Source organism: Chiloscyllium plagiosum, unplaced genomic scaffold, assembly GCF_037043375.1.
Source record: "Chiloscyllium plagiosum isolate Xiang-an unplaced genomic scaffold, Cpla_swu_hap1 HiC_scaffold_28, whole genome shotgun sequence".
Taxonomy (NCBI): Eukaryota; Metazoa; Chordata; class Chondrichthyes; order Orectolobiformes; family Hemiscylliidae; genus Chiloscyllium; species Chiloscyllium plagiosum.
The window spans coordinates 51,673,983-51,692,815 of NW_028270166.1; the positions used below are offsets into that span (position 1 = coordinate 51,673,983).

The window sequence follows — 18,833 nt, forward strand, 5'->3', positions numbered from 1 at the left end:
ATGTGTAAATCACAAAACCTTTTTTTTAAAAGTTGCATTCTTGGGTTAGCTGTTAACAATGGTGATAGCTAGACAATATGTTGAAGGTGTTAGCCCCCTACACTGCAAATTTTTGCTATAAATTCCGTGTTACGATCGAGCTCTCCACAATCACCTGATGAAGAAGCGTCACTCTGAAAGCTAGTGTGTTTCCAATTAAACCTGTTGGACTATAACCTGGTGTTGTGTGATTTTTAACTTTGTACACCCCAATCCAACACCGGCATCTCCAAATCTCTGTAGCCTGTTTGTATTCCTCTTGCGACCTGACTTTCCACCTATTTTAATGTTGACTCCAAATGTGGCTACAGTACATTCACTGCCTTCTTCTAAGTCATTAACACATATCCATCTGATGGAAATGGAGATGCAACCTCCTCAGTGAAGCAATGTCCACCATCTTTAGAAGTTCTGTAGAACCTTCCAGCCTCTGTAAAAATCCGGCTCCTCAGTATCAGATCCATTCAAAGTTAATATTCCTTAAGATAAGGGACAAGTGAATAATGACCCTACACTGGGTGACAATTGACAAGGAATCAGCACTTTGTTTTTTTTGCACAGTTTGTGCTTCCACAGATGGATTGCTATACAGAGACTTGCAGACTACAGCAAATTCTGAGGAGACATCAGTACACACTTCCAACAAAACTACCTGGAGCACAGCGGCACGCATGTAGCATTCTCACACTTGCAACAAGCCCCTTTTAGCTGTGACTCTATTCTCCCAGCTGTGTTAGTCGTCCCACCAAGCTCAGAGTCATAGAGTCATAGAGATGTACAGCATGGAAACAGACCCTTCAGTCCAACCCGTCCATGCCGACCAGATATCCCAACCCAATCTAGTCCCACCTTCCAGCACCCGGCCCACATCCCTCCAAACCCTTCCTATTCATACACCCATCAAAATGCCTCTTAAATGTTGTAATTGTACCAGCCTCCACCACTTCCTCTGGCAGCTCATTCCATACACGTACCACCCTCTGTGTGAAAAAGTTGCCCCTTAGGTCTCTTTTATATCTTTCCCCTCTCACCCCAAACCTATGCCCTCTAGATTTGGACTCCCCACCCCAGGGAAAATACTTGTCTATTTACCCTATCCATGCGCCTCATAATTTTGTAAATCCCTATAAGGTCACCCCTCAGCCTCCGAAGCTCCAGGGAAAACAACCCCAGCCTGTTCAGCCTCTCCCTGTAACTCAAATCCTCCAACTCTGGCAACATCCTTGTAAATTTTTTCTGAACCCTTTCAAGTTTCACAACATCTTTCCGATAGGAAGGAGGCCAGAACTGCACGCAATATTCCAACAGTGGCCTAACCAATGTCCTGTACAGCCACAACATGACCTCCCAACTCCTGTACTCAATACTCTGACCAATAAAAGAAAGCATACCAAATGCCTTCTTCACTATCCTATCTACCTGCAACTCCACTTTCAAGGAGCTATGAACCCGCACTCCAAAGTCTCTTTGTTCTGCAACACTCCCTAGGACCTTACCATTAAATGTGTAAGTCCTGCTAAGATTTGCTTTCCCAAAATGCAGCACCTCGCATTGATCTGAATTAAACTCCATCTGCCACTTCTCAGCCCATTGGCCCATCTGGTCAAGATCCTGTTGTAATCTGAGGTAACTCTCTTTGCTGTCCAATACACCTCCAATTTTGGTGTCATCTGCAAACTTACTAACTGTACCTCTTATGCTTGCATCCAAATCATTTATGTAAATTACCAAAAAGTAGAGGACCCAGCACTGATCCTTGTGGCACTCCACTGGTCACAGGCCTCCAGTCTGAAAAACAACTCTCCACCACCACCCTCTGTCTTCTACCTTTCAGCCAGTTATGTATCCAAATGGTTAGTTCTCCCTGTATTCCATGAGATCTAACCTTGCTAATCAGTCTCCCATGGGGAACCTTGTCTAACGCCTTCCTGAAGTTCATATAGATCACATTTACCAGTCTGCCCTCATCAATCCTCTTTGTTACTTCTTCAAAAAACTCAATCAAGTTTGTGAGACATGATTTCCCTCGCACAAAGCCATGTTGACTACCCCTAATCAGTCCTTGCCTTTCTAAATACATGTACATCCTGTCCCTTAGGATTCCCTCCAACAACTTGCCCACCACCGAGGTCAGGCTCACTGGTCTATAGTTCCCTGGCTTGTCCTTACCACCCTTCTTAAACAGTGGCACCATGTTTACCAACCTCCAGTCTTCCAGCACCTCACCTGTGACTATCAATGATACAAATATCTCAGTAAGAGGCCCAGCAATCACTTCTCTAGCTTCCCACAGAGTTCTCGGGTACACCTGATCAGGTCCTGGGGATTTATCTACCTTTAACCGTTTCAAGACATCCAGCACTTCCTCCTCTGTAATCTGGACATTTTGCAAGATGTCACCATCTATTTCCCTACAATCTATATCCTCCATATTCTTTTCCACAGTAAATACTGATGCAAAATACTCGTTTAGTATCTCCCCCATTTTCTGCAGCTCCACACAACGGCCGCCTTGCTGATCTTTGAGGGTCCCTATTTTCTCCCTAGTTACCCTTTTGTCCTTAGTGTATTTGTAAAAACCCTTTGGCTTCTCCTTAATTCTATTCGCCAAAGTTATCTCATATCCCATTTTTGCCATCCTGATTTACCTCTTAAGTATACTCCTACTGCCTTTATACTCTTCTAAGGATTCATTCGATCTCTCCTGTCTATACCTTACATATGCTTCCTTCTTTTTCTTGTGGGTTTGAGTCCTAATCCGGCAACTTCAGCACCAAAGCTAGGTTAATGCACCAGACTAGCGCTGAAGGCATGCTGCAGTGTAGGAGATACTGTTTTGTTGACCGAGATTTGAAATGGAAGCACTATTTGCTGTCTCAAGAGGCCATTTCCCTGGTTTCCAAAACAATATTGATCACTCAGCCAGCAGGTCATTTGATAGCATTTCATTGGTAAGCAATTCAGGGAGCGACTTTGTTCCCATGATGTTTCATCCAGGGACAGCGACTGACATCATGGAGCCTGGAACTGCTTTTGGCCTGGCAAGCCTCACCCCCTCCCTACCCCAAGCACAGTGACACCACCCCGCTCCTGGTTATTAAATGTTGATGCCTTGTGCCCAGGTTACGTTCCAATGGAGCCTAAGTTCACTAGCTGGTGTTTGATGGCTCAGTGATCCTGCCAATTTGAACAATTCCAGGCTTCGGCTCCACCTTCTGACCGCTCCACATATCCCTTCGTTCTCCAAGACAGCAAAAAGCTGTCCATTCTGACCCTGAACACATTCAATGGCGGAACAGCCGTAACCCCTCTCGAGGGGGGAAAGGAATACTGTGGATTTGTAACCTGTTGATTTCTGCTCATCTCAGTGAGTGTCAACTGAGTCTCTTTCCCTAGGCCAATCAATGACCTCCTTTTAACATCCAGTCCCCCTGGACACAATGTCCACCCCTTACAGATGTCCCTTCATTTCCCCTCCCGCTTCTGGTATTCCCACCAATAGGTCCATCACCCTTTTGTTTAACCACCGCAGTCACACTCCCCCACACCCCTCACTGTCCTGAGCAACCCCCAATATCTGTCCCACTCCTGGATTCCAATGTGCCCACTGCAGCTTCTGATTGGCTGAGATTAGACTGCTACTGGCCAATCATATGTCTAAGTGAGGACCTGACTCTCCAATGGAGGGGCTGAAGTCGCACCAACTCTGGCCCTTCGTGTTCATTGGCTGTGGGGCAAGTGGTCTCGATGGCGCAGTGTCTGACAACCATTCTCTGAAGGCCTGCAAAATTTTAAAAACTATAGAATCCCTACAGTGTGGAAGCAGGCCATTTGGTTCGAGTCCATACTGACTCTCAGAAGAGCATCCCCATCCAGGCCCATGCCATCCCTGTAATCCTGCATTTCTCATGGCCAATCCACCTAGCCTGGATATCCATGCAGACACGGAGCAAATGTGCAAACTCCATACTGACATTTGCCTGAGGCTGGAGTCGCACCCAGATCCCTGGTGCTAGAAGGGCTAACCACTGAGCCACTGTGTCACCCCAGCGCCAATCACAGCCTCAATCCTCTGACAATTCTTGTGTCCTAACAATGGAATGGAATTGGGATGCTATTTGTATGTTCCTCCATCAGAATCTGAGTACATCTTGACATTCTGAAAACCCAACCAGGAAAGGGAGATGACATTTATCTTGCTTGAGTGGCAAATTATCGATTCTGCACTCCTTAAATAAAATTCTGCATCTCTGCAGCAATTACAGGAACATCTGGAAAGAGTCTGCTCAAATGGAATATTGTGTGCAATTCTGGTTTATAGGAAGGATGTTGTGAAACTTGAAAGGGTTTATAAAAGATTTACAAGGATGTTGCCAGGGTTGGAGGATTTGAGCTATAGGGAGTGGCTGGACAAGCTGCAGCTGTTTTCCCTGGACCATCAGAGGTTGAGGGGTGACCTGATAGAGGTTTATAAAATCATGAGGGACATGGATAGAGTAAATCGACAAGGTCTTTTCTCTGGAGTGGGGAAGTCCAGAACTAGAGGGAATAGGTTTAGGGCGAGAGGGGAAAGATTTAAAAGGGACCTAATGGGCAACGTTTTCATGCAAAGGGTGGTGCGTGTATGGAATGAGCTGCCAGAAGAAGTGGTGGAGGCCGGTATGATTACAACATTTAAGAGGCAGCTGAATGGTATATGAATAGTAAGTGTTGAGAGGGATATAGGCCAAGTGCTGGGAAATGGGACTGGATAGGTTTTGGAAATCTGGTCAGCCTGGACGAGTTGGACTGAAAGGTCTGTTTCCATGCTGTACATTTCTACAGCTCTATGTCTTTGGGATACAGACCTCCTCCCTTTATAAAGCTGTCAGATATGTTAGCTGTTTTAATTAATCATTGAGGCTTGTTGTTCAATCCCTCCCTGCTTTGTGCTTTCCTCTACCACCCCACATCAGCACTTTCCCCAGTGCTTCAGCACACATGTTACAGCTATCCCTGAATTCACAAGGTTAACTTAACTGGCAGGTTCCTTCACAAAAAAGTGATTAATTTTGCAGCATGCTTATCCCCAGACTTGTGCTTTCTAAGTCAGCAAGGTGAGATTTGAAAAAAAAAGTTCTTTAATCAAACTGAAGCAGATGGGTCTTGAACCTGAGACTCTGGGTCCATGGGTAGGGATGCTGCACTACAATAGGGCCCTAGAAGGGAAGGAAAGCAGTGCCTTACATTGGCTGGGAATCAAACCTGGGCCTCCCATGTGGCAGGCAAGAAATCTACCACTGAACTACCAACATAATTCCCACTAGGCCCAGATAATTTTATTGACTCAATGCAATTGAAAATACCTTGAAAATATTTCAAATATCATTTATAAATCAGGGAAGCACTGGTGTAGTGGTGACTTCACTGGGATAATGATAACCCAGTAACCTCAGGCTAATTTTCTATGCGTACGGGTTCAAACTTCACCATGGTACTGGTGAAATGTCAATTCATAAGAATGTGGAATAAAAAAATGCCAAACATGTCACCATTATTTATCAGAAAAAACTCAACTTGATCAATTTTAAAAAGACAATCTGTCAGCTTGGTCTGGCCTACACATGAGCCACAGCAATGGGGTTGAATCCTACCTACCCCTGAAATGGTCAAACAAGGGATGGGTAATAAATGCCAGCCCAGTCCATGATGCCCAATCTCAATTGTACTTTGGAGTCATTGTTGCAAAAACTAACAGCTTCAGAAGAGGAGAGAAAAAATCTACAACAAAATAGATTCTGAAAGGGAAACACAGAATCCCTACAGTGCAGACAGAGGCCATACAGCCCATCAAATCTGCAATGACCCTCTGAAGAGTATCTCATGCAGACTCTCCTGTCACCACGTTTCACAGAACTAATCCACCTAATTTGCACATCTTTGGACTGTGGGAGGAAACTAGAGAATCTGGAGGAAACCCACACAGACACAGGGCAAAAGTGCAAATTCCACACAGTCATCTGAGGCTGGAATCGAACCTGAGTTCCAGGCACTGTGAGGCAGCAGTTGCTAACCACAACTGAGCCACCACACTGTAAAGTAGAAACCTCCCTTGAAAGGCATATACATAGCAACCATCACAAACACCAGTACTCTCTCAACACTTCAAAGTTTAATGGGGCACATTTTCTCATGTGTGATCCCCATCTGAATGCACTGGAACCACAGCAACCAATCTACATTCAGCAAGCTCCCACAAAACAACACAAGAATGCCCATGATTTACAACTTTTGTGAGGCTGTTGATTGAGATACAAGTATTGATCAGGGAACCAGGGAAAGCTCTCCTGTCCTTCTTCAGCCTAGGACAGAGGAATACACTCAACTAGGCACATGAGGCTTCAGTTTACCATCTCCTCTGGAAGGGGAGCTGCTCTCTCAGCAATGTATTGGGCTATCATAGACTCCCTATGATGTGGAAACAGGCCCATCGGCCCATCACATCCACACCAACCCTCCAAAGATCATCCCACCCCATCCCTGTGACCCTGCACTTCCCATGGCCAATCCACTGAACCTGGAGATCTTTGGATTGTGGGAGGAAACTGGAGTACTGGTGAAAACTCACATAGACATGGGGAGAATGTGCAAACGTCACACAGTCACCCGAGACTGGAATCGAACCCAGGTCCCTGGTGCTGTGAAGCCACTGTGCTACCTTCATCTTAACGTTCAAGCACGAGGAGTGGGACGTGAACCCGGAGTCTTAGGATTAGAAGGTGGCTGTGCGACCAACTAAGCAACAGTTGGCACCTAAACAGTTGGCACCTGTGTGGCAGGTGGCACAGATGCTGTGACATCTACATCATGGGTCAGCATTAATGATGTGCCTGTCAACACCCTCCTAATTTTAGTTAGCCCACCTCCGCTCCTAATCTTCACCTGGACATAAACAAGGTTCACGAACAATGTGAATGGTCTAAACTGGAGTGTTCCCACAGTCACAGAGCTTCACTGGACAGATAGTTCATTAGTTAGATAATCGATTTTCAATTTTCAACCATGTTTATTTTCAGTTTTATTATTTATACAAAGGAAAACAAATAAATGTTGTATGCCAGAGATATAGACAGACAATAAAGGGGTCTACACCTAAAGGTCTTTAATTACAAGTATTGGGCTGAAATTACAGATGATAGTGAGCGGGGGGATTTCACTGGAGAAAGTTAGTTATTGCTAGTGGCAAAACTTGGACCCAATGACGTGCATTGAAGCAGCAGGGTGCCATGTAAAGCAGCTTCCTGATTCATAATGGCACTCCTCACAGAAGGCTAGTTTCAGCCCCACCTCCACCCACCAGAATACAAACTAGGAGCAGGAGTCGACATGCAGCTCCTTCAGTGAGCCTCCTCTGCTAATTTGTAAGACCATGGTTGACTTCAGGATTCAACCCTACCTCTCTGATTGTTCCACATATCCCTTCATTCCCTGTATCAAAATTCTATCCATCATGTAAACCAGCCTTCCATCCACTGACTCCATTTTTAATTCCATCCACTGGCTCCATCTATAACTTCATTCACTGACTCCATCTATAATTCCATCCACTGACTCCATCTATAAATCCATCTACTGACTCCATCTAGACCTCCATCCACTGACTCCATCTATAAGTCCATCCACTGACTCCATCTATACCTCCATCCACTTACTCCATCTATAACTCCATCCATTGACTCCATCTATAACTCCATCCATTGACTCCACCTATAACTCTATCCACTGACTCTATCTATAACTCCATCCAATGACTTCACCAATAACTCCATCCACTGACTCCATCTATAATCCCATCCACTGACTCCATCTATAACTCCATACATTGACTCCATCTATAATTCCATCCAATGACTCCATCTATAATTCCATCCATTGACTCCATCTATAATTCCATCCATTGACTCCATCTTTAACTCCATCCACTGACTCTATCTATAACTCCATCCATTGACTCCATCTATAACTCCAATCACTGGCTCCATCTATAACTCCATCCACTGCTCCATCTATAACTGCATCCATTGACTCCATCTATAATTCCATCCACTGACTCCATCTATAATTCCATCCATTGACTCCATGTATAACTCCATCCAATGACTTCATCTAGAACTCCATTCACTGGCTCCAACTATAACTCCATCCACTGGCTCCATCTATAACTCCATCCACTGACTCCATCTATAACTCCATCCACTGACTCCATCTATAACTCCATCCACTGACTCTATCTATAATTCCATCCATTGACTCCATCTATAACTCCATCCACTGACTCCATGTATAACTCCATCCACTGACTTCATCTATAACTCCATTCACTGGCTCCAACTATAACTCCATCCACTGGCTCCATCTATAACTCCATCCACTGCTCCATCTATAACTCCATCCATTGACTCCATCTATAACTCCATCCACTGGCTCCATCTATAACTCCATCCACTGACTCCATCTATAATTCCATCCACTGACTCCATCTATAACTCCATCCACTGGCTCCATCTATAACTCCATCCACTGACTCCATCTATAACTCCATCCACTGACTCCATCTATAATTCCATCCATTGACTCCATCTATAACTCCATCCACTGACTCCATCTATAACTCCATCCACTGACTCCAGCTATAACTCCATCCACTGACTCCATCTATAACTCCATCCACTGACTCTATCTATAATTCCAGCCATTGACTCCATCTATAACTCCATCCACTGACTCCATCTATAACTCCATCCACTGACTCCATCTATAACTCCATCCACTGACTCTATCTATAATTCCTGCTGCCTTGGGAAAGTAAAGAACAATCAAAGACCCCTCCCACCTTGGTTGTGTTTTCTCTTCCATTGGGCCGAGGGTGTAAAAGTTTGAATACACTTGCGAACAAATTCAAGACCAGCTTCTTTCCCCCTGTTATCAGAGTTTAGGACAGACCTCTCAAATGTTAATTCTGATCTCTCTCTGTGTACCTTCTCTGTGGCTGTTACACTGTATTGTGTTTTGCTATTCTGATACATTTGGAATGGTACGATCTGCCTGTGTACATGCAAAACAACACTTTTCGCTGTATCTCGATGAGACAACAATAAAATAATTAATCAATCTACATTATTCAATGGGGGGAACAACCATAGCCCTTTGGGGGAGATAATACAACTTTCTGATTTCTCTTCATCTCAGTTCTAAATGATCAGCCTCTCATCCTAAAACTGTGCCCCTGTGTTCTAGATATTTTAAGAATTGAGCCATTTCTCAGCATCCTTTGTCTCAATGAGATTGCTTCTTACTCTTTGAAACTTGAGACACACAGTAGAAATTTGCACGGGCTGTCATCCTAGCACTATTGCATACTTCCCTTATCTTTAATAAAGTTCACCTTTAAGGACTCCATGAACAATGAATGTACAATATTGCAAAGGTGCAACATGCGCTCACAGAAATCAGTTGCCTTGCTGTTCTGCTTTGTTACTTATAATGTGTTTTAATGTTTTCAATGAACTAATCCACACTGTTAATCAATATCCAATGAGGAATTAATGATGGATGAGGGCTTGATTATAGGACCATTATCAATAATAGCATGGAAACCTCACTCAGAGGAGATGCGGTCTCATGGTAATGTCACTGGAGTAGAAATCTGGAAACCCTTATTAATTCTCTAGATTTAAATCACCCCATTGCAGATGCTGAAATCTGGATTCAATAAAAACATGGACTAAAAATCAGACTAATGGAAACTATATAACCACTCGAATAAAAGCAAGGTACTCACCTGCTGGAAATTAAAGAAAAACAGAAAATGCTGGAGAAACTCAACAGGTTATGTAATCTCTTTGGAGAGAGAAACAGAACTGATATTTCAAGTCTAATAAGACTGTTCTTCAGAGGTTCAGAGCTCGGACCAGGGTAAAACTCACAGATTTCTATTCTGAAAGGACATTAATAAACCAGATTGGTCTTTATGACAATTGTCAGTCATTGAGTCATATGGCATGGAAACAAACCCTTCGGTCCAACTTGTCGATGCTGACCAGATTTCCCAATCTGATCATTCCACACACACACACCACCCTCTGTGTGAAAAAGTTGCCCCTTCGCTCCCTTTTAAATCTTTACCCGGTCACTTTAAATGCTCTTTAGTTCTGAATTCCTCCACCCTAGGGAAAAAAACTTTGCTATTCCCCTTATCTACATCCCTCATGATTTTATAAACCTCTGTAAAATCACCCTTTGACCTCCTGTGCTCCACGGAAAAGAGTCCCAGCTTGCCCAGCTTCTATTCCAAATTTTCAATGGAATTCAAATTTCACCATCTGCCAGGTAGGATTGAACCCTATGTCCCCAAAACATTAACCTAAGGTTCCGGATTTCTAGTCCAGCGACAATTCCACTCCCTATGTTGTTGCTGTTGCAATACCCAGTCCCACTCCTGACTTTAAGGTACATTATTTATTTAGCCACTTTGGACATATTAATATCCTCAGTCTCATCGATCAAACAGATCCCTCCATCAGCATTAAATTATTATAAATAAAATCGCCTTGCTCTTCTTCCCCTCTCAGAATATGATTGCTGCCGAGTAAAAGGGATAAATAATCTTTTGCATCCTGAAACTTCCCTTTTATTTAATATTCACATTGCATGCTTTTAATTCTGAAAATGGACAGAGAAATTCATTCGACATTGATAAGAAAGTTGTTTTGAAATAGTGACCGACACAGAGTCAATGTCAATACATTCACAACCCTTACAGAAATTGATTGGAAACAGTGCCTAATGCTGGAATGTGCAGAATCTCAATCAATGTTTGCAGGAAGACAATAAAAACAAGTGTTTTCAGTCAGGACCCTTTTAAACAGGGAAGGCCTTCTACAAAAATGTATCCTATTCTAAAGATGAATGCAAAGATTAATCCCGCTCAGATACCTGAGTGATAGGTTAAGGCCTATAGGATGCAGCCAAGGTTAACAAGCAATGATAAGGTGACTCTGGACCTCACTGGTCCTGAGGTTGCCGATGAGCTGCTGGGTGGTACCATCAATTTTAAAAAATGTGATAATTTCACACATTTGCCCCATCACTGGGGATCAGGGTCAGCTTGAGCCCAGAAAAGTGGCTAGAGTGGGCTTTCCCTGGACAACACCTCTTTAGCAGAACGGGGTGAGGATCAGAGAAAGAAGAGAAGTTATATATAGACTCACCGCGATAGCTTGGAGCCTCTCCTGTTGAAACAAAGTCTCGGACATCCTGAGAAAGCAAGAAAGAAAAGGATTACTCGATGAGACAATGACAAAAAAAAACTGTGTTGCTGCAAGAAGGAAAGAGATATTGAGATAATTCATCAGTAATCTTAAAAAAACACTCAAACCTGTTCTGGTCCAGCCTCATGATGCCTGCCTGCATATGATCCAGCAGTAAAATGCAGTCTAAGTGACCACCAATACTTGACAATATTATTCAGCTAGTGTCTCGCATTACCATAATACCCAGAGTAGAAGTAGAGTCTCAAATAGAAGCAGCCCATTCTGACCTGCAGGACTGCCACATCAATCAATCACCACGGGAATCACACCACCATTTTAGCTGCAAGCTGAACAAATAAATGTAGATACTTAGAATCGAACTGCACAGAGGAGGCTCTTCAGTCTTTTGGCACATGCTTGCTCTTTATGAAAGCAATTCAATTAGCCACCTGCTCCTTCCTTATATATTCACACAAATTTACCTTTCAAACTATTTATCCAATTTCATTTTGAAAGTTTGCATTCACTCTGCCTCTACCTCCTCCCTGATTGCCAGCAGTGTATTCCAGGTAATACCAACTCACTGTGCAAAAACATTCAGCTTCACCCACCCCTTGATTATTTTGTAAATCCTCTGCAATGTGCATTCTCTGATTGCCAATCCTCCACTAAGTTTCTCCTTATTTGTCAACCCTCCTTCAAGTTTTGAACAACGTAGCACAAGTATGATTTGAAGGAATTTGACGATGAGAAGGCTGTAGGATTTTAATGTGCTCCTGCAGTCAATAGCAGCAGTGATTTGTAAACTCCATGATGCGTTAAGGTAACAAAGAAGCCAGTGTAACGAGTGAAGGAACAGTTCCTGTTCAGTGGAGGGGATTGACAGATATGAAGCTGAGATCACAGCGTGTAAAGTTCACCAGTGACATCTTTCCAACTTGTTTGACTGGGCCATGAAGATTAAATTGCACCCAGGGAGCAGGGTCAACATATCATAGATAATCATAGATTTTCAACAGTGTGGAAACAGGCCATTTGGCCCAACAAGTCCACACCAACCCTCTAAAGAGTAACCCACCCAGACCCATTCCCTATCTTACTACTCTACATTCCCTTGACGAACCCACCTAGCCTACACATCCCAGAACACTATGGGCAATTTAGCATGGCCAATTCACCTAACCTGCATTTCTTTGGGCTGTGGGAGGAAACTGGAGCACCCGGAGGAAACTCATGCAGACACAATGTAGTTACCAGTTGGACAGAGAGACTCGCTGGGACTTTCACCCTTCATACAAACACAGAGTTAGATTGGGTTATAAACATAAGAGAGAAATTCAACTGGATAGTGCTGTGTTTGACTTTGGACAGGCTTCCTCCCTCTCACTGTGCAGAACTCCTCCCAGCTTTAATGCTCTATGAGGCAGACAAAGCGTGTGCTTCCTGGGGCAACCATTCCTTGAGCAGCTCATCAGAGACTACAGCTTCAGAGGTGCCACTCCACATCAAACAGAGCTGACCAGGAGACTCCTCCACTGCCATGCACAACAGAAGAAAGTGAAGTTTGATCATTGACCTGGTTGGCAACATTAGGAATACACCTTTCAAGGCCATCCAGTCTGAGAGTGGGACTTGAACCTGGAGTTTCGGGCTCAGAGGTCAACCTGTTACCCATTACCCTATAGGGATCACTCTTCACCTCACTGCTATCAACACCCCTTTCCACTTCTTACTGTTTCACATGCTTGTCTGGCTTCCTGATTAATTCCCCTCCATTTTTCTCCTCAGCCTGTCACCCCCAAGCATGTTGAGAGGTTTGTTTTACAATCAGGAGTGGGATTCCCAGCTGACCTCCATCCCAATTCCCAGGCATAGGATGTGCTGGGATGCGTTGCTGGGAATGGGATCCAGCAAAACAACACAAACCTGCGAATGATCCTAGGATTTCTGTTGCCTGTGCAAGTCTTGATGATATCTCAGCTGTTAGTGGCGAACTGAATCATTCAGCATTTTCCATCAGTTACCATGACTTCTACTTGCCAGTCTTTGCCAGTGGGTTGTGAATCTTTGTGGTTATGGAAGGACAGCTTTGGCAATGTCTTGTCTCTCAATGATGGAGATTTTTAGGAAATTGTCCAACCACTCAGAGGAGCAGATTCCTTTCAGCAGAAAACACCAGAATATCGCTTCCCTTCTATGACTAACAATACCAAATGGCATAGATCTAGATGATTTCTCAGAAGAACTTTGTTGGTGTACTGTTTATTAGAGAGATACTGTTTTTCTGTTTTGGACTAAAGAGGGAATTTTAAAGAAGGTGTATACAAGGCACTGTCATGTGGTCTCTAACAGCACGTTCCACCATGTTTTCTTGACAGAGACCTCCATACACCATGACCATCCTCTGCCTGTCTCTAAGGCGTATAGAGGAAGTGTTGGGTAGCAGTAATCCTGCCTTCCATTTTGGCTCCTGAACTTCCAAAGGGCACCATGAGTTTAGGAAGGCCTCTTAGGGGGAATATAAAGTGCAAAACCCATGATTAGTAAACACTCTCCTCCCTTGGGAATATCTTTGTGTTTCTCTTGGTTCTTTTTATTTCAGTTCCTTTGCTTATTTGTGAAATAACTTCACAGAGGCTGGTATCCCGTCACCAAATCGCTCTTTTTTTGCACATGCATAGTATTTGACACTGGTCTGGCTTCCTCAGAGTCAGCAGTCAGAGGGAACAGAAACTCTGGACTCCTGTTCATATCTGTCAGCCAAGGCTCCCTGATTGGTCCTGATTAACAATACTAATCAGGGAACTCAAATTCTATGAGATCCATCTGGCTGACCTCATTACAATCACCGCAACTTGGTTCAGAAAATTGTCTCACTATTCCAAATCCAACCCCTTCATCAGACAGCTTGGTTGATTTGTATGATTCAAGGCTGGTAGCAGAATTTAGTTGGTTGGAGGATGGTACCAGAGCCTATCAATGAGAGAATGGATTCTCACAGTTCACTATACTTCGAAAGGACTTGATCAAAGAGCATTGATTATAGGAATTGGGATATCATGTTATGGTTGTACAGAACATTGGTGAGGCCACTTTTAGAGTACTCTGGCTGCCCTACTGCAGGCAGGGTATTATTAAGTTATAAAGGGTGTAGAAAAAATATACAAGGATGTTGCTGGAACTGAAGGGTTTGAGTTATAAGGAGGAACTAGGAAGACTGGGACTTTTTTCCCTGGAATGTAGGAGGTTGAGGGGTGATTTTGTAAAAGTTTATAAAATCATGAGGAGCATAGATAAGATGATTAGCAAAGATCTTTCCCCATGGTAGGGAAGTCCAAAACTAGAGTACAGAGGTTTAAAGTGAGAGGGGAAAGGTTTAAAAGGGACCTGAGGGGCAACGTTTTCACGTAGAGGGTGATGCATGTGTGGAATGAACTGCCAGGAGAAATGGTAGAAGCAGGTACAGTTTAAACATTTAAATGGCATTTGGACAGGGACAAGAATAGGAAAGGTTTAGAGGGAGATGGGCCAAAGGATTGGATTAGTTTGGAAAACCTGGTTGAATAGATGGGTTGGACCGAAGGGTCTGTTTATGACTCTGTGACGCTATTTGATGTTCTATTGGAGTGTGTGATTGAGAGCTAGATATTTTGTTAATACCGGTTTGCCAGTCTGTGTGATTGGGAGCTGATGAGCTAGTTATCAAATTATCTGAACATGATATGAATGTGGCAGTGATGTTGGGAGGAATGTTTTTACAAAGCAAGCAGTTCCATTCTGTAGCAGAACACTGACATGATCTCGTGTTTCAGATCGCTCTCCAATGCAGCAGTTCACCAGTACCCTGCAAAAGAATATTAACTTCATATATTGTGCACATTCGTCAAGGCTACCTAATATCAGATTTGAAAAAGGGGTCCAGTTGAATTCCCCACTGAAGTGGTTCTGCCTCGGAAGAAATGTCACTTGTTCCCAAAACGGAGTTCACCTTGATTGGGTTTACAGTAGATATTCCACCACTTCTCCCATCCCAGCTTGTGTGGGAGAGTCTGTGATCAGACAGTGAGTGGTTTACTCAGACAGAGGCTTCAGAGCTGAGAAAGTGAGGACTCCAGATGCTGGCGTACCAGAGTTGAAAAATGTGGTGCTGGAAAAACACAGCAGGCCAGGCAGCATCCGAGGAGCAGGAGAATCGACGTTTCGGGCATAAGCCCTTCTTCAGGAATGAGGCTGGTGTGCCAAGCGGGCTGAGATAAAAGGTAGGGGGAAGGGAATTTGGGGGAGGGGCGCTGGGAATACGATAGGTGGAAGGAGATGAGGGTGAGGGTGATAGGCCGGAGAGGGGCGGAGAGGTCGGGAAGAAGATTGCAGGTCAAGAGGGCGGTGCTGAATCCGAGCGTTGGGACTGAGATAAGGTGGGGGGAGGGGAAATGAGGAAGCTGGAGAAATCTACATTCATCCCATGTGGTTGGAGGGTCCCTAGGCGGAAAATGAGGCGCTCTTCCTCCAGGCGCCGTGTGGCCAGGGTCTGGCGATGGAGGAGGCCAAAGACCTGCATGTCATTGGTGGAGTGGGAGGGGGAGCTAAAGTGTTCAGCCACGGGGCGGTTGGGTTGGTTGGTGCGGGTGTCCCAGAGGTGTTCCCTGAAACGTTCCGCAAGTAGGCGGCCTGTCTCCCCAATGTAGAGGAGACCACATCGGATACAGTAAATGATGTGTGTGGAGGTGCAGGTGAATTTGCGACGGATATAGAAGGATCCATTGGGGCCTTGGAGGGAGGTGAGCGGGGAGGTGTGGGCGCAAGTTTTACACTTCTTGCGGTGGCAGGGGAAGGTGCCGGGAGTGGAGGTTTGGTTGGTGAGGGGTGTGGATCTGACGAGGGAGTCATGGAGGGAGTGATCTCTCCTGAATGCTGATAGGGGTGGAGAGGGAAATATATCCCTGGTGGTGGGGTCTGTCTGGAGGTGGTGGAAATGACGGCGGATGATACAATGTATCCGGAGGTTGGTGGGGTGGAAGGTGAGGACCAGTGGGGTTCTGTCCTGGTGGCGATTGGAGGGGCGGGGTTCAAGGGCGGAGGTGCGGGAAGTGGAGGAGATGCAGTGGAGAGTGTGGTCGACCACGTCAGAGGGGAAATTGCGGAGGGGAGCTGAGGCCCAGAATGGGAGTCAACAGCATTTCTTCCTAATGTCAGAAATCTCCGGCATGGGATCTGTGGTCTCTCAGTAACAGGAGTGTTCAGGAGCACCCCTGCCATCTCTCCACTCACTATTCAAGATGGGTGAGACTGACAGTGTGAGACCCATACTATGAGACCCATACTGAGATTACTCCCGACAGGAATTGCTGTTAGGCTTCCCTTCTAGAATCTGCCAGATTAAGCAAGAGCGAGAAAAACAGAAAGTGTTTTCATTTGTATTGCACCTTTTGCACCACCTTAGGACATCCCAAGGCACAGGTGAGTGTTGTAAACACAGCGCCACATTTATGCAGACTGCAGACTTGAGGGAGAATCCCTCTGGGTGTGTTACTTGTTAGGTGTCAGGGTAAGGGAATATCTTGTGGTGACCAGAAGAGAAAATTGGAAAGGAAAGAGGATAATCCAGGATAGGGAAGCCAAGAACATAGTGTAGGAACAGGCAGGACTGATAATTAGAGTTAGGGTTAGGGTCAGTTAGGCACTATATTTGAAAGCAATGACATTGAGGATTGTAGATTTATTGCACATGTCACATGCAAATTAGCAGAGAGAAGATTATTCAGGGAAGTTACCATGTGGAGAAGTCTGGCAGAGACAAGACAGGGCTCTCTGTGTTCAAGGGGATTAGCCAGGAGGGTCGTTGTATCATTATTGAAAAGGATAAATAGGGAGGGGACCAAGGTTTTTAAATTAGTAACAAAGTGACATGGAGCAGAGGGCGGGGGGAGTTTATGCAGAGAAGATGAATCTAATCTAAACATCAACAAAACAGAAAATACTAGGGTAAAGCACGTTCTCCCCATGTCTGCATGGGTTACCTCCGGATGCTTCGAGTTCCTCTGGCAATCCAATGATGTGCAGGTTAGGTGGATTGACCATGGGAAATGCAGAGTTACAGGGGTTGGGTGGGGTGGGATGGTGGAGGGAAGCATGGGTCTGGTGGGATGCTGTTCAGAGGGTTGGTTCAGACTCGATGGGCTGATTTGCCTCTTTCTGCACTGTGGGGATTTTCTGATTCTAAAGAAAGACTAAACTTAAGTGAGGGGTTAATTTCTTGAGCTTGAACGCAAAAAAATGTTAAAAATCAAATAAGAACTGCTATTTAGAAGATTTAAACTCTCTGTCATGTAACACACAGTGTCTTTAATGATTAAGGGATATTTTGGCTATCATATTTTGTGAGGAACCAAACTTAATAGGGATTACTGAGAAAAATCTAGAGAAAAAAAATCAGTGCTTGGATTTAAACATTTAACATTTAAACAAAGCAGAATACAACACATTTCAAAAGATAGAGAGGGATAAAAGGGAAGTGGAGGAGCTGTGTTTATTCAGGTGCACAGAATGGCTATCATCAAAAGTGAGATGGCTGTCAGCAAAGTCTACATTAAATCCATTAGACTACAAGACAAAGGAGCAGAAATTAGGCCATTCAGCCCATCATGTCTGTTCCGCCATTCAATCATGGCTGATAAGTTTCTCAACCCCATTCTCCCGCTTTCTCCCTGTAACCCTTGATCCCCTTGACAATTAAGAGTCTATCTATCTCAGTCTTAAATATACTCAATGACCTGGCCTCCAAAGCCTTCTGTGGCAATGATTTCCATAGATTCACCACTCTCTGGCTGAAGACGTTTCTCCTTATCTCCATTCTAAAAGACTCTAAGACTGTGCCCTCATTCCTCATCTCTCCGACCAATGGAAACATCTTCCCATCATCCACTCTGTCCAGGCCATTCAGTATTCTGTATTTTTCAATTAGATTTCCCCCCCCACCCCCTCCTTCTAACCTCCATTGAGTATAAACCCAGAGTCCTCAAATGTTCCTCATATGTTAAGCTTTTCATTCCTGTGACCATTCTCGTAAATCTCCAATTGAATAAAGAGAAACTAAAAGATTAATCAGACCAATTACTGTAGTCTAAGACTTGCTGTTAGCACAAGGCAGTGTACCTTTTAGACAGTTAGATTGATATCATGATGTGTGATGTTTAAACATAGAGGACCTAACTTCACTTCCAACATCAGTAGCAGTATATGAACCACAGGAATATTTTGCTTGTAGTTACTCTGTCTTTTCTTTATACATTCACTGCGCTCAGAGCCGAGTCCATGTGTCAGTGTGGGATTTCATTGCAGCGTAACAGTGAATTATGGCATTCTGTCTCAACCATACCCCAATCTTTATGTTGTGTAGAAATAGATAGATATTGCTGGTCTTTGGCAGTGGCCGGTTTGTGAAACCAAGAGGGTGTGAAATGAATAAAAAAGGATTTTTGTCTCCTTTTTAAAATAAATAGTTTG

At 44.1% G+C, this 18,833-nt stretch overlaps 1 protein-coding gene across 4 annotated transcripts in view; it reads right to left on the reverse strand.

Annotated features, from left to right (window-relative positions):
- The window catches only part of palm1a (paralemmin 1a), a 304,566-nt gene that overhangs the window by 178,111 nt on the left and 107,622 nt on the right, over positions 1-18,833 (reverse strand). For all 4 annotated transcript variants that reach the window (XM_087976206.1, XM_087976207.1, XM_043683614.2 and 1 more), the window contains exon 2: positions 11,289-11,334. In XM_087976206.1, the coding sequence (XP_087832332.1) occupies positions 11,289-11,334 (46 nt within the window). The remainder of the gene's footprint in view (positions 1-11,288; positions 11,335-18,833) is intronic.